Source organism: Scheffersomyces coipomensis (genome assembly GCF_036884675.1).
Source record: "Scheffersomyces coipomensis strain NRRL Y-17651 chromosome Unknown DFJ63scaffold_1, whole genome shotgun sequence".
In the NCBI taxonomy this organism is placed as follows: Eukaryota; Fungi; Ascomycota; class Pichiomycetes; order Serinales; family Debaryomycetaceae; genus Scheffersomyces; species Scheffersomyces coipomensis.
The window spans coordinates 820393-836734 of record NW_027042892.1 but is presented as its reverse complement, the minus strand read 5'-3'; the positions used below and the strand labels follow the sequence as shown (position 1 = coordinate 836734).

At 30.5% G+C, this 16342-nt stretch overlaps 6 protein-coding genes across 6 annotated transcripts; 4 read left to right on the top strand and 2 right to left on the bottom strand. All coding sequences in view use genetic code 12, as the record gives it.

The window, feature by feature from the left end:
• Positions 1 to 29: 29 nt before the first annotated feature.
• On the bottom strand, positions 30 to 2981 carry DFJ63DRAFT_316523 (uncharacterized protein). The gene has a single exon (XM_064906701.1). The coding sequence runs from the start codon at positions 2504 to 2506 to the stop codon at positions 455 to 457; it is 2052 nt and encodes a 683-aa protein (XP_064764572.1). The 5' UTR covers positions 2507 to 2981; the 3' UTR covers positions 30 to 454.
• A 5299-nt stretch (positions 2982 to 8280) lies between these two features.
• DFJ63DRAFT_310393 (uncharacterized protein) lies at positions 8281 to 8652 on the top strand (the record flags this gene model as incomplete). The annotated part of the gene is made up of 1 exon (XM_064905590.1): positions 8281 to 8652. One exon carries the CDS (start codon positions 8281 to 8283, stop codon positions 8650 to 8652), a length of 372 nt encoding a protein of 123 aa, XP_064764571.1.
• A 369-nt stretch (positions 8653 to 9021) lies between these two features.
• Positions 9022 to 9240, bottom strand: KTI11 (Kti11p; the record flags this gene model as incomplete). Its single annotated transcript, XM_064904715.1, has 1 exon — positions 9022 to 9240. The coding sequence occupies one exon, from the start codon at positions 9238 to 9240 to the stop codon at positions 9022 to 9024; it is 219 nt and encodes a 72-aa protein (XP_064764570.1).
• Positions 9241 to 10485: 1245 nt separating this feature from the next.
• On the top strand, positions 10486 to 11094 carry RPS8A (40S ribosomal protein eS8; the record flags this gene model as incomplete). Its single annotated transcript, XM_064905589.1, has 1 exon — positions 10486 to 11094. The coding sequence occupies one exon, from the start codon at positions 10486 to 10488 to the stop codon at positions 11092 to 11094; it is 609 nt and encodes a 202-aa protein (XP_064764569.1).
• A 948-nt stretch (positions 11095 to 12042) lies between these two features.
• Positions 12043 to 13674, top strand: DFJ63DRAFT_332723 (uncharacterized protein; the record flags this gene model as incomplete). The annotated part of the gene is made up of 1 exon (XM_064907732.1): positions 12043 to 13674. One exon carries the CDS (start codon positions 12043 to 12045, stop codon positions 13672 to 13674), a length of 1632 nt encoding a protein of 543 aa, XP_064764568.1.
• Positions 13675 to 14904: 1230 nt separating this feature from the next.
• On the top strand, positions 14905 to 15708 carry DFJ63DRAFT_310390 (acetate uptake transporter family protein; the record flags this gene model as incomplete). The annotated part of the gene is made up of 1 exon (XM_064905588.1): positions 14905 to 15708. One exon carries the CDS (start codon positions 14905 to 14907, stop codon positions 15706 to 15708), a length of 804 nt encoding a protein of 267 aa, XP_064764567.1.
• Between the last annotated feature and the right edge of the window lie 634 nt (positions 15709 to 16342).

Here is a 16342-nt window from a genome sequence, read left to right as displayed (position 1 = left end):
TTTCCATTTGGCTGCGGAAATTTTGATACGTAAGCGCCAATAATATATATATATATATTTAAACTAGTATAAACATTACCATATTTAAAGTAAGCTAGAATAGGGTTCATTATCATTAAGTATCCAATGATTGTTTGTCATAACCAAATCATTATCAACATTAAGTAAATTAAAAAAAAGCATACACCAGGAGATCACTGGTAACCAAACAAAAACAAAAAACAAATCAAGATATATAGAAAACAAAAATAAATAAAGATGAAAGTAAAATTCAAACCATAATACCGAACTTAATGAATAATACAATTGAAAATAAAGAAAATTAAGTCGAAATTACTTATAACAAACTTTTTGAAATTGTATGCGCATGAAATATGAACCTGCCGGGTATTAGAATATCAGAAATAATATTTGAAACACAGATTTGACCGGAATAGAAGATGTGAAGATATAATTAATCAATTAAACTTGAGACTGAAATCTTAGTGGCACTCCCCTTTCTGCTTTGACCTGGTTTTAATTGATTAGGATTGTCATTATCATTATCCACCATAATAGTATCTATATTGTTAGTGGATGCGTCCTTTTTATGCTTCAAATTGTCTTCGTTATAACCTTCATTTGAGGTGGTTTTATTAAGTCCTGTCATCGGAGATGTATTGCTTGACAAAGCTGTAAAACCAGGTATACTTATATTAGTACCACCATTAGTACTTGTAAGGTTATTATTTAAGACTGAAGTTGTCGAGGAGACCGAAAATCTAGTTGAAGGAGTTAACAATGGAGAATTGAATGAAGAATTTTGTGATATATTACGTTTATGTCCACCACTATTATTAGTACTTGTAGTAGGAGCAGCAGCATTACCATTTGCTGATTCTTTTAAAGGATTTGGAAAGAAATCAGGAGCGATGCTTGATGACCTTCTTGATGAATTATTGGTTGAATTCAAAGTCGAGAAATCGAAATGAGAAATTGAATTATTTCTCGAAACTTGTGTACTTAATAATAATGGAGATCCATAATATGAAGGTGAAATATTACCAGCACCTGTATGATTAGAATGTGAATTTAACGTATTAGCTAAATTTGGGTGGGAAGAAGTCAAAAGATTTGGAGGGTGTTGACCTGAATGAGCATAATGAGGATATGTTACCGAATTAGTTGTAGTAGAATGCCTTCTGGAAGTATTTAAAGGTTCATCTAATAATCTTCTTTTATTTGAAATTGGTGGTAATGTAGTGGAACTCGAATTGAAATCAAAACTAGCTGATCTTAATGATGTAGGTTTCAAAGGCGAATTTTGTGAAGTCAATCCTTGAGGTGGTGGGGTGCTTGGTTTATTAATAGATGATTGAGGCAAATGGTGTTGTGGAGGAGCTGGTTGTGCTCCTGTGAATGGTGGATATTGTTGTGGTGGAAGCGGTTGTTGGAACAGTGCTTGTAACTGCTGTTGTTGCTGTTGTTGTTGCTGTTGTTGCTGTTGTAACTGTTGTTCATGCGAAAACATGGATGTGTTAAACGATATTCTAGGTAATACGGTATCACTAGTAATAGGATGTTGTAATTGTTGTTCTTGAGAAATAAGCGATGGAGCGGGAGGGAGTAAAGTAGTAGCACCATTTTGAGGAGCAGAAGAAGTTGGAGTCAAAGTTAAATTTGAATTTGTTAAATTAACATTTGAGGAATTATTTGATGAACCATTGCTATCAGGTACACTTGTGTGACTTGAATTTCCATGTTCATAAAAATCACCATTACCATTATCATCACCACTTGTATTGGCAACACTTGCTCTTCTTCTTCTATTTGCACCTCCATTCCACCAATTTTTAATGGCATTATCAGATCTACCATTTAAATGTCTTGATATTTCAGCCCACTTTTTACCATATTTAGCCACGAGGGATTCGATTAATTCACCTTCTTGAACAGTGATTGGACTTCTATTCAATGAAGGTTTTAAATTTTGATGATAACGTTCACGACATTGTTTTGGAGTACGAGTTGATAAACTATTTGCAATTCTAACCCAATTCGTAGGACCAAAAACAGCTATTAAATCTAATAACTTTTTATCTTCTAATGGAGACCATGGACCTCTTCTACTACCACCAGGGTTAGTATGAGGAGATGTATTGTTGTTATTAGGATTGTTATTTGAGATTGGAGGCAGTTGTTCCTTTGGTTGAGATTGTGGTAGTTGTTGTTGAAGATGAAGAGGTATATGTTGTTGTTGTTGTTGTTGTTGTTGCTGTTGCTGTTGCTGCTGTTGTTGTTGTTGTTGAAGATGAAGGGGTAATGTAGATTGCATATATGTCTGTGAACCTGGTCCACCTACTTGAATTTGCGGTGGAGGATGATTAAGTTTTAAATGTTGATGATGATGAGTTATAGGTGGTAAGGTCGGCTGAGGAGTTGAATTTGGTGGTGAAACAGTTGCAGTTGATGCACCACCACCATTTGATGAATAATAGTAGGTGTGTCCTGGATTATTATAATTCATTTCTTATCACACTTGTTTTATATGGATGCACTGATAATTAATTATATAAATAAGGATAATTCTTAATATGAGATAGAATAATAATTATGACTTAAGAAACTGTTTTCTTGTACTTTTTTTTTCTTTTCAAGCTTATCTTCAAAAATACATATGAACTAGTAATGGAAAGGATTATAGTGATGGTTGAAACTGAGGGTAATGGTATAGACAAATGATAAAAACTAGCAATAATTATAAGAAATTGGAGTGGATTGCCTTTATGATTTATAAGTCCTGAACTTTTTTTTATCTTCCTGTCAGGTTTTTGACTTCCACTATTTTGCTTTTTAGTTTTTTTACTTCGACTTTTTTATTTTAGGCTTTGAACTGATAATAAAAAAAAGTTGAGACAGACAGAGAGGAACCCACCGACACTTTTTTTTTTTTGGTTCTTTGTCTTTTAATTCTTTTTTTATTTTTTTTTTTTTTTTTGTTTAATTTATGATTTTTAATTTTCCAAATTAATTATTATTTTTAAAACAAACAGACGTCTTAAGAGGTGGTTTTGATAAAAGTTGAACAGAAACCAAATAATTTAGAATTTAAATATACACTAAGCTTTTTGTAAGATTTTAAGTAAGGAAATAATGAACTAATATATATACTGTTTGATATGCCGATTAGTTTAAGGGTTAAATTGTAAATATTTGCAAGCAAGTTTTACTGTACTAATTTAATTTTCTACATTATTATTATTATTATTTTGACAAACTAAAACGGTAAAACTAAAAAAAAAAAAAAAAAAAGAAAAAAAAAAAAGATTTTTTACATGCAAAAAATAAAATGGCAAAAAAATAATACATAATTAAAATAAATTAAAAAAAAAAAAAGTTAAAATATAAAACAAAAAATTAAAAATAAAATTAAAAATAAAAATAAATGTAAAAATGTCGCCTTAAAAAGACAAGGACAGATTTTTGTTTTATTTATTTTAAATGCATTGATAAAACGTTTACGTTATATAGTTAAGGTCTTATCATTTTATTTTAGGGTCAGATTGATTGATTTTTAATGTAACATAAGTACTAAACCACCAATAGACTGCTTAAGTCAAATCCAACCACTTTATGCCATTCGAGATTTACATGACCAGATGCATCAAGGGGTCGATGAAGTAAGTAAAAGGACAAAACCTATAAGACAAAAATATGTAATTATTGCGAATTAAACTTAGAGGGCCAAACAAAAAAAAAAAAAAATGAGAGACAAGAAATAGAATTAGAATTGGAACTAGACTCTAAATTGCCTGTTCCTTCAGTTTCAGTATTTTTTTTTCTTTCTTCCATGGATAAACTTCTAAGTTAATTCAGCACTAATGAATGAGTGAACCTTCTCTTACATTGTACCAATTTTGTAACAGTTAAAAATAATAATAATAATAATAATAATACTTCGGCATGCTTTACATCATTTAATTTAATATTACAAAACCGGAATGAATGCGGAGTTCTAATGATTTCAAGACCACCTTTTCAATTCAAGTTGAGTATTAACAGTCAATTGAAAAAGACAAATAGTTACAATCCCCAAAAAAAAAAAATAAAAAAAAATAGTGGATCGGTGAGACACAAAATTGGTCAGACAGTTAGTGAGAAATTATGCCGCTTACGTTACACATCATACATGATGTATCTATTTTACCACTACAATCATGCATTGCCATCTGTAATAATAAGTACATGTTGTATTATTTCATTATAACGATATATCTAAAGGGCAAGTATTAACTCACTGTCGTTAGAATTAATGTTTTAACCAGGGCTTAGGTTTGATCTTAACCTTGTAAGTCAACGTCAGCGTAAATAACTGAAAGGAAAAAAAAACATTCATAGAAAAACTCCTCGTATCTCCCGTTACTGACGCTCCTCCTCCCCTACTCCCTACTCTCACTATCCCTATCGCTATGACTTACTTTGGCGAATAACACCCCCTATCCATATAAAAATCTCTACACCACTATTTATTTCTTATGTTCTAATCTATCATACTTTTACTCCACGATATTTGACAGTCCTTTCCCTTGTATTTTTTTCAATATCAGGTGTTATTGTTACCTGGTAGATCTATGTTGTAGTAAAATAAATAAAGTTTAATTTGCCCCATCTGTGTCGCTAAACTTGATTTCCTTTTTCCTTGAATCAAGACATCATCGTTCATACATAATTCATGTCATGATCAACGATTCAAAGCATCAACGTAATACCAAAATTAAACTTTTATCTGTAGTAAATTAAGATAAATAAGATAATTTTAAATTACATCAAATTAATTTATTTTTAACTTGTATTGTTGCAATGCGGGCTATTTCAACCGATTTATTGCGGTATCATTTAATGCTATTTTCTTTTGCCATTATTTTATTTTTAATTGTCGATATTCATTGTTTACTTGATTTTGGTCCGATTTGGTCGGGGGGAGGGTGACTACATCCTTTATGCGAAAGATAGCACAGTTTTTCTCATTGTTTGAAAGTATCCTCCCTAATCAGAGGAATTTTTATTTATCGAAGTGTTTTGTTTGCGCGACACAAAATCTTTTTGGCGCTAATGGAAATTGCGACAAGTCGGGTTAAATATGTAATTACACCCATATCATTTTAAGTAAAATTTAGCGACAACAAATATATCCTTTGATTCGCCCTACTTTTCTAAGATGTTTATGTGAAATCGTTGTACATTGAATCCAATCCCTGTTGTTAAGTTATTCTTAACCTATACTAGACCCTCCCCTCCCCCTCGGTATGTTTAAACTCTGTGGTCTTACTTTTATTATACTTTTCTTGTGGAGGGGGAGGGGTAAAAAAAATTTTGGGTCTCAAAAAACAAAAAAAATATGATGATAATAAGCTTGAAAATGTTTCCAAGCATATCCTCTTTTTTCTTCTTTGCAATTTACGTGATAGTATTATTATTTAAAGTTCTTACTCCAGCTGGCAATCGTATTCCAACAGATAATTTAGATCATCTGCTGCTGTTATGCTTGTCTAAGTCTACTGCGGTCATCAGACCCAAGAAAAAAATATAATGTATAGTAATGGGTTATTGGTCTGGTTTCTGTAATGCTCTTGTTCGTTTTATTGTTTTGAATATAAAGATCTCGTATGGTTTATAGACGAGATCATCTTCTGAATACGATTAGTCTTATGATAAAATGCATGAAGCCAAGAACACGAGGAAGCTACAACTAATATTAATACAACATACATTCCGACTGATAAAACAAAAACTAGATTGAGACAAATTTTAGTCCGTTTATTACTCATTTTGAGCAAGCTCTAAAGTCATAACGATTTTGTTATTTTATTACATCACATTTTTCATAACTTATTGTTTTATTATCAAGGATTTATTAAAATAACGGGTGCTTTAAACCTTAAATTTATTTTATATCGTTCCTGTTCCGCCAACAGCCTTTTTATCCTCAAGGTCTAGATTACTCGAATATCCCAACGCTAAACTAAACTCTAATAACGGATTCTTATTAATATAATGTCCCGTTATTGCATTAGATAGCATGTTCCGTTAAATATTTTATAAATAAATATAAATTGAATACTGTACATTGTTTCCTAATATGGTATGATTTGACGCAAACGGCTTAACCCTCCTCCATTTCCCTCCCCTCTTGCTCATAACTACACATTTTCTCCACCTTAAAGTATCCGCTTTTTTAGTTTATCCTTTACTTTCCTTACCTTCTTTGTAGGATTTTGAAAAATAGAATAAATGTAAATTATTTTAATTATTTGTTTATTGTTTTCATTACAGTGTGTGATATTTTTAATTACTAAACAATTGTTATAATTACTTATAATTCTTCGTTGAGACAATTATACGAAACTCCAACAATATCCGCATTCAACCCAACCACCACCATACAATAATGATTATACTATAATGAATATTCATTTACTTAATATAGCGTCAAGTGTTTCATTACTTAATTTGCGTTTCATGTCAATTTTTTATTAAGCTTTAGGGTGCAAAGGAAGTAGAGGAAACTGATAGGCATTATGCATTGTTAAATTTCCGTCTTTTTAGGGCAATTACTGCATGTGTTGTAGTACTCAAAAAAAAAAAAAAACATTTGTGTTACAGGCATAGGTGTGTCAGAGTGAGAGTGGAGGATGTGTAGAAACAGGGAGGTAGCCTTTTTTTTTTGTACCCATTTCATATAAATTAAAGTTTGGAAAGTCTAACAGTTTCAGGGATACATTCATTGTATATAGGCTTTTGGGACAGCTAAAGGGATGATCTTTGATATCCTATGGAAAAAGGTTAAATTGAAGCTAGTTCCCGTGGAAGGAACCCGTAACGTGAAGAATTACTATGATGTAGTAAAGAACGTTAATTACGAATCAGCGTTGAGGAACTCGGATAGAACATCAACTATCATTAATTAGAATAATATTTATAAAAAATAATATTAAATAATTAATTAAAAACTTTCCTTCTCCTCTTCTGGTTGTAAATAGATTGCAAAAATGAAATATATTATTGCACGATAAATAATTAAAAAAGCGTTCAAATGTTTACCCAAACCTCAAAATGATAAATAAATATATAAATTTAGAGGTGAAAACAGACAACTTAGAAAATAAATAAAGTTTTAGATAAAATCTGCTAAATTATCTCGGTTATTGTTTCCTCAGTTGAAAAAAATAAAGAATCCGCGACATTCTATTGATCAAAAATAAAATCCAAAAACAAAAACCTTATTTTTATTTCTGGACTCCTTTTTAACACAAACAAGGGGTGTGGCAAGAGAGGATAATTAACACAACTACAACTGCCGTAATTTTCACAGTTGCCGAGAGTGAATATTTGACTGTGATTTACCCCCAACTCCCAACTTTTATAGGTATCTAAAAACAACGGATATTCCCGGCAAAATTTGTACAACATTGAGTTTTGATTTGTTATCAAGACTTACCCAACGAATAATTAAAGTATTAAGTGGCTTAATGAACGAAATATAAGTGATATAAGTGTAAACGTTGTTTAAAATAATATTTCTGACGTATAGTTTAAGGCGACTTTTGATGTGCAATAGGTATTAATGGTTTGAATACTATAATGGTTGCTAAAAGAATGATTTTAATTTTTCTCGGTGAATATTATTTTGGGGGTAGTAAAATTCTTGACTCGTATATCAATTTGTACACATCATGCAAAATGTGCCAATTACGTACTTTTGATTAGAAAATACTATAATTAAAATGCCGTTCTATATAAATGAACAATTTTTTACACATTTTATTTCGAGGATATGTGTTGGCTTTATTCAAAGGTTAGTTTACCAACATTTTAGTTATACTATAACGAGGGGTAAAATAGTAGAAGCAGCAATCTGCCAAAAGCTCAAAATGAGGAATGTTCAAGATTGGAACAGAAAAAAAAAACATGTTGGAAATTTTAGACGAGACCCAAATGTATGATAAGTCCTCAATATTCAGATATATGCAAGTTTACTTGACTCACAAGGTGATCGGCCTCTAATCACCTACTAAACGTCTTTACCAAGTTGTAATCGTACCACATTCCAATTATGGTAAGATTATAGTGAGGGTTAGACTTACGTTTCTAGAAGTTAAATACATATTTGAGACATGATGATATGACCGATAATAAATCACTGGTTAGATAAACATCCCTCAAATGAAAAAATTGAAATATGCATCAGAAACAAATAGAAAATCAGTACGTTTTTCATTTATAAATCGTTAATAGATAAATATGAGCTTTGTGCCTCAAGTTGGTAGCGCTTACACAATAATATCTAGATATTTCAATTTTCTTAACAAAGATAATCTAAATTTGTCATCACTGATCAATTTTGACCACAATAAGATGGTGGGGAGGATTCACGGCACTTCTGTTGTAAAAAAATTGATTTCAATTCGTTCACATATATCGTTGTTTGATTTTGAACAACTTCAAATTCAAGGCAACTTGTCCGAGTGGTTAAGGAGAAAGATTAGAAATCTTTTGGGCTTTGCCCGCGCAGGTTCGAGTCCTGCAGTTGTCGTTATTTTTTTGAATTTTCAAATGTCTATCGTTCATATATTACAATTTTGTAGTTTTGTTCGAACAAACATATTTAGTTAATTCAGGTAACTGCAAAATAGAGACGTTCTTTTTTTTTTGGAATTTTTATTTTTTCTTTTTTGAATCGGTAATTTTTTGCGCTCCATAATAAATTTTTGTTTACTGCGGCTTACAAAGCTTTGCAAATATCAATTAACTTATTCATTAGATGATAAGTATAATATATATACAATAATATAAACATAATGTACAGCTTCTGAAATTACCCAATTTCAATTTTATATTCCTTTTATTTTAAAAACCTCCCAAATTATTAACCCATGAATAGTACTCTTCCGTAGAATACTATGTGTGTTGTGAATAATCAACACTTTTAATATACATTTATACACTATAGTTTCAGTGTAGACAATAGAATGTTAAATGAATCTAATTCAATTGATCTTCGTATTCTTTCAAGTCTTCAGGATCAAAGATCACTCTGACCATCAATGAACAACTAGGACAAACTGCCACGTCTTCACCATCTTGTAAATCATCAAGACTAACAGCAAAACGATCTCCACAAGGACATGGATATTGAAATAATTGAGTGATGGGATCGAATGTGAAATCCTCTATTTCTATTTCATCATATATAGTTTCCATTGTGTTGTATATGGTATGTTGATATTTAGTCTATGATTGAATTATATGATCTGATATGTAATGTAATATGCTATGAATAATGCAAAGGTAATTAATAATGCAGATATACGAAGCAAGCCCTGGAAAAGTGATTAAATTAAAATGCTGAGTCAGAGATGACGTTTGGATATATTCTCCTCGAGAAGTTGTTGATATAAGCAACTCTTTATTCTTTAGTTGATGTTATTGATTACATATAATCGTCTAATGATTCATTACAAAATTTATTTCAAAGTCATCTATAGACTCAAAAAAAGAAAAAGAAATTAAAGTCACGTGGAACACCATCCTAGGTCTTCCGCCCTACAAATATCGATATTTCACGTGGATCAGGATTACTTGTTACATGCAGTACGAGATAGAAAACTAAGATTTGTGTGGCCTTAAGTATTGCGGTATGGAGTTCAATCTCACTCTCATAGTTAATTTTGTTAACGCTCACACTCCTTACCAAAAAAGTATCGCAAAATTAGTTAGAGGAACAAAACCTTTACACTGTCAGTTCAACCTCTCTGTCTGTCTCTCACTAACAAAAGTTTTTTCTAAAAAAATTTTAATTTTATTTTTCATTATTTCTACTTTTACTTTAATCATCAGTGATAATAATATCTAAGATTGTATGTGTGAATATAGTAACAGGTTAGAAGTGTTACAAGTGATACAGACCAAGTGTAAGAGTAGATCAAACGTCAGAATGTTTCCATAGTTCATCCATGTCATCAAATTTTAATATGATCCATTTCCTATAATGATGAAATTTTAGGTCGAAGTTAAAAAAGTTTTTAAATTGCAATAAGATAAAAGATTAGTCAAGTATGAAGTAGATTACGTTCAAGTGATTCTACGTTTATATAAGTTCAGGATGAGTTGATCGAATTAAGTTGAAATGGCTCTTCCATGGCATTGAAGTTTATAATATCAAATTTTCAACAAAATCTCAACATCAACTATAATTATCAACAATCTGTTCAACCAATATAACTAAACATTCAATCCATTTATAAGTTCAAGCATGTATAACATAATCAATCGTTCGAAATGTCTACCATATTGAATATTTCAAAATGAACACAATTCATCGCTTCAATATTTCCATCATTGAAAAAAATATTCTTACACTCTATCATTACTTGATCTTCCTTCTAATCATCATAAAGTTTTATGAAGTTCTAATTTACTAACTAATTATTTTATAGATAAAGAAAAATGGGTATTTCTAGAGATTCACGTCACAAGAGATCTGCTACCGGTGCTAAAAGAGCCCAATTCAGAAAGAAGAGAAAGTTTGAATTAGGTAGACAATCTGCTAACACCAAAATTGGTGCTAAAAGAATTCATTCTGTTAGAACCAGAGGTGGTAACCAAAAATTCAGAGCTTTAAGAGTTGAAACCGGTAACTTTTCTTGGGCTTCTGAAGGTATTTCAAGAAAAACCAGAATTTCTGGTGTTGTTTACCATCCATCTAATAATGAATTAGTTAGAACTAACACTTTAACCAAATCTGCTGTTGTTCAAATTGATGCTACTCCATTCAGACAATGGTATGAAAACCATTATGGTTCAACTTTAGGTAAAAAGAGAAACGCTCCTACTGAAGTTGTTGAAGAAGTTAAAAAATCTAACTCTGTTCAAAAAAGATTAGCTTCAAGAGCTGCTCAAGCTACTGTTGAACATGCTGTTGATGCTCAATTCGGTTCTGGTAAATTATACGCTGTCATTTCTTCAAGACCAGGTCAATCTGGTAGATGTGATGGTTACATCTTAGAAGGTGAAGAATTAGCTTTCTACTTAAGAAGATTAACTGCTAAGAAATAAACTAAGTCAATCATCATCATAATTAAATAAATAAACCAAAACCTTACATTATATATATAATATAAACCAAAACCACTTTCTTTCTCTATGTTTGAATAGTAAATATAAATTATAAAATATTTTAATATCTTAAAAAATTAGTATTCGATTAGATGATGGTAGTAATGAGCTCAACTTGAGATATAATCTTGATAATGATCTAGTTCATGACATAGACTATGACTACTACTATTACTACTCAACTACAGTTAATTAAAGGTATTTCGGAGAATAAATATCGTGTATTGATCTGATCTTTATAGAAGAAAATTACAACTACTAAAAACAATTCTAATATTACAAAAGTTAGTATTTCAAGTTTAACAAAATCCCAATATGATCATAAAACATTGAACGAATTCGAAAAATTAAAAAGTCAGAAGAGGCATGTCGTTATCCTTCAGCGTCTAAAAGACTCAGTACAGGTCTGTGTTAACATTTTATTCATCATTTTAAATTGTAAGTTTGGTTTATATTCTCCTTCAAATTGATTCAATGTTTTTGTTATGATTATTAATAATATTCTGAAATAGAAAACATACCAATTCACTAATACTCTATCCCCTTCATATCGTATTGAAAAGACTCAACTTGTCAAATGACATGATATGATATGATATATCTTTGAATATAACAATAACTTTCCTTCAAAATATTTGTGTACCCTTTAACTTTATAGTTTTGAAAATTTAAAAATTTTTCGTCTCTGTTTCATCAATCCGGGTAAACAATGCTTTTTAATGAGGGCTCTAAATTCGGATCATAGTTGCACGTGATTTCGCAACCGGATGTTAAACTTGAAAGAAAACAAAGAGAAAAGCTAAGTAAGTGTAGACTGTATGAATAACGTATAAACAACAAAATCTAACGATACTTTAGGAAACATTAGGTATATCATAAGAAGAAGTCATGGTGGTGGCGAATCCGTTGGCGAATATAACGCAAGATAATAACTCTACTGTGTTTGAAGATGCTGTTAATTATTCATTTGTGTTACCAAATAACAAACCAGGATCATCACAATCAACTAATTCAACATCAACATATAATCAACCATTAAAGAAATTACCTACCAATTCATTGAGTGATGTTCAATACAAGAGAACCATACCGAGAGATAACCTCTATGATGTTTTACATAAGGAGATTCCTACCGCTAATACGATAAATCCAACTATAGTTCAAGGTATGGACAAGAACGGTTTAGATGATGTTACCGATGATGCTGTGTTAAGATTATACAGAAGCAGATTAGGATTTCAAAAAGATAAAAGATTGGAATCATCATTGAATGCTACAAATTCTGTTTCGAAGAGTAAGCTGAAGAGTGAACCAATATACTACAAGCCTCCATCATCAAATTTTAAAGATAATCAATATGGTATAAAATCATTCTTACCTCCTAATGTTCAACTTCGAGGTAATTCTGAAGATGAAGAAACTAATAAGAAGAATAAAATACCACTTATATTTTCCAAAGCTATGTTAAAATCGAATTCCAATTCCAACACAACTCCAAATGTGAGTCAATTATGGAAATCAATTCAACAAGATTCTAAACTTCAAAACAAGAACGTTGATGAAGATGAACTTGATGATAATGATGTATTTAACAGTAATAGAAGTGCTACTGGAGAATGGATGAACCCGATTGTTAAACAAGCTTTAGCAAGACAAATTAATAAAGAATATGAACTTAAAAAATGTATGAAATTCATATTGGCTATTATAGCATTTGCATTAATCAAATCCTTGGTGTTAAGAATGTATATCTTATTTCAATTGAAACAAATCAAATTAAAAGTTGAATATAAACTTCATAGTGCAAGGATTTTAGCTATTAATGATAATGTTTATATCATATTATTTTCAAGATTAATTATTGGAATATTTTTTATTAATATCTTAATTTCATTGATTAATTTATTTAGAGACCAAGATCAGTGTTATGATTTACCATTAAGTGATGAACAAAGAGCTTTAATTGGATTAAAAGTTAAGAATGATGATAGTAAACTTGAAATTGAACGAGAAGTTGAAGGATTAACTGAACAAGATATAAGTGGTGAACAAGAAGATTTGAAAGCTGAATTAATCTTACAACAAAGACAATATGAATTAAAGCATAATAATAATCAACAAATCAATAATATTATAAATTTACCAAGATATAATAAATTGAATGGATATAATGATGATTATTTTACTTCAAGTATTGAAAACGAGCCGATTACATTGGATAAAAGTCTCCCAATAACAACTACATCCACAAACTCAAATATTAATCTAAACGCCACCGCAACTACAGCAACAACGCCTAATACGCAATCAATATATCCGATTAGATCGATGTTAGCAGCAATTGATAATACATCCCTTTCTAATACTAAAATTGCTAATTCTCAAGTATTAACAAATAGGAAATTATCATTTGTGACAACGGTTACTCATCCCAAGCATAATGAAGAAGAAATACGGGCCGAATTACTGAAATTTAAGAAGAACTTCAATCTTGAGTTTAACTTCAATGAGGATACTTAAAGGACAAAGGGTTGGTTATTGAATTTACAAACTATTAATTGTGGGACAAGGGCTTTATAGGCATATGGATAAAAGGTAGTTTTGTTGGTTAGTTAGTTTTGTGAGCTGTTTTGGGTTTAAATATTAACTAATAGATAGAAATAGGTGTTTAGCAAGCACTGACACTATATAGAAAGTTTCCTGTATATATGCATACTAAATAAAATAAAAAAAGGATTTTAGCGCATACATGTTTCTTTTTTGCCCATTTCCAAATTTGGTTGCAAGACGATGTATGGAAAAGTATAAGAAGTTGAACGAAATGAAATAGAGGAAATAATGTACCCCACAAAATAATATGAATTAGATACCGTCCTCCGACTACATGGAAGCCAACCTATATAGTTTCGAGTGTCGGAGTATATCTGTAATAGTTAGTAATAGTTAAAAATAGACACGACAAAAAAAAGTGATACATGAAATAGAGGTGTGGCCTGCGCAGTAAATGGAAGTGGACTTAAGAAATTACAATAATAGACTACAGTTAACCAGTTTAAGTCAAAATGAACGAAGAATAACATGTCATGACAAACATATTGACGTAAAATAAGATCAAGATATGGAGGTAGATTGGGCTTTTACTCCTTAAAATAGCTTGAACCCAAAACTCTCGGAGTTCTTGAAATATTTTTAACTCTTCGCCTTCACTATCCGTTGTTAAACATCTTAACTCCCGCTAACAAAACTACGTAGTCTAGTTTGTCTAATATTTTCGTAATTTCATAAAGAAGCACTTATTCTATTCTAACACAAAGCAGAAAATTAAAAACAGGGTGGAATAAAAAAAATCATAAGTTTAATTACCGTCCGGTTTTTAGATTTACTCTGTTTGGTTGTTGGGAGTTAATTAATTTAGTGAGCGAGTGGTGAGAGTTTTTTTTTTCTTTTCGTTAGGGAAGAGGGGCCACCACGCAATGCATTTTTCTAACTGCGAATCCTCCCTCATTAAGGTTTTGCGCTGTAAATGATGAATTTCTAGTGATACCCCCACCTTACGATATATTTTAACATAACACTATATATAGGTAAATAAAATATCAACTATATTTTAAAATGTTTATATAAATAAGATCAAATTTCTTTATTTAAAGTTAATTATAATTATACTTTGTTTAGCGATATTTGGATCGAAAGGACAACACTAAAGTTTGTTGCAAAATCTTAGGTACCACATATATATTCTGATCTATCATGTCATCGATCGATTCTCCAACCATTTCTAAAACAAATGCATCACTAAATTCAAATCCTATAGGTTCAAATCCTTATAAAACCATCACTTATTCAGGGGATGGAAATGAATATGTTATAATAGATAATCATAAATATTTACGACACGAGTTGATGCAAGCTTTTGGTGGTACTTTAAATCCTGGTTTATCTCCACCTCCAGTTCATCAATTTGGTAATGCATCAGCTTTAGGATTAGCTTCATTTTCTGTAACTACATTTGTTCTTGCATTATATCTTATTGGTGCTAAAGGTATTGCAATTCCAAATGTTGTGGTTTCTCTATGTTTTTTTTATGGAGGTGCTGTTGAAATGCTTGCTGGTATTTGGGAATTAGTGATTGGAAATACATTTGCAGGAACTGTCTTTACTAGTTTTGGAACATTTTGGATAGCTTATGGATCTATATTTGTTGAAGCTTTTGGTATTCAAGCTGCTTATGCTGATGAACCTGAACAATTTGGTAATGCAGTTGGATTTTTTATTCTTGGTTGGGCTATTTTTACATTTTTATTATTAACTTGTACAATTAAGGCTACTGTTGGTTTAGCTGGTTTATTCCTTACATTAGATATCGCATTTTTCTTATTATCTGCTGCAAATATGACAGGAAATGCAACTGCCACTAAGGCTGGTGGGGCATTTGCTCTTATTTCATCTATTTTTGGATTTTATAATATGTATGCTGGTATTGCTAATGAGACTAATGTTTACATTATGCCACTACCACTTCAACTCCCAGTTTACGAAAAAAATAAGCATTGATTGAATCAATAGTAATAATTACAATTAACAAAGATTCTTAACAGGGAGAGATGAGATGGGAGGGATTTATTTTATATTATTTTTTTATTTTCAGTTCAATTCAATTCGGAGATTTTTTTTTCCTTTTTGCATCAGAAGTGATGATTTGACAAATTTCAATTAACGATTTATGATAACAACCAAATTACCAAACTATTAAAACATCGAATCAAATCAAATCAAATCAATCAGAACCAGAAACTATTATTTATTGTTATAAAGGCAAAACAAACAATGTTATTATAATATCAAAGCTTATTTATTTATATAATGAGGTATTCAAATATACAAATTTGATTAAAATATGGTTTACTAAGCCGTTGCAGGTTTTGAGCCCTTAACAAACCCTTACTCTTGATCGATAAATAACACTATATGGAAATGATCATATCTCATTTCGATTTACAAAGAGTTTAAGTTAATCAAACAAATAAGACCATAAATTAAACATAGACAATTTGATTCCTCGAAGAAACAATTTTGTGCCATCTTAATTCCTAGTCTGGGATCATCACATCAACTTAAAAAAAATATTTCAAATAAGAGATGTTACAGAGAAATGAAAGACCTTTTATAATAACCTGAAATATATTTA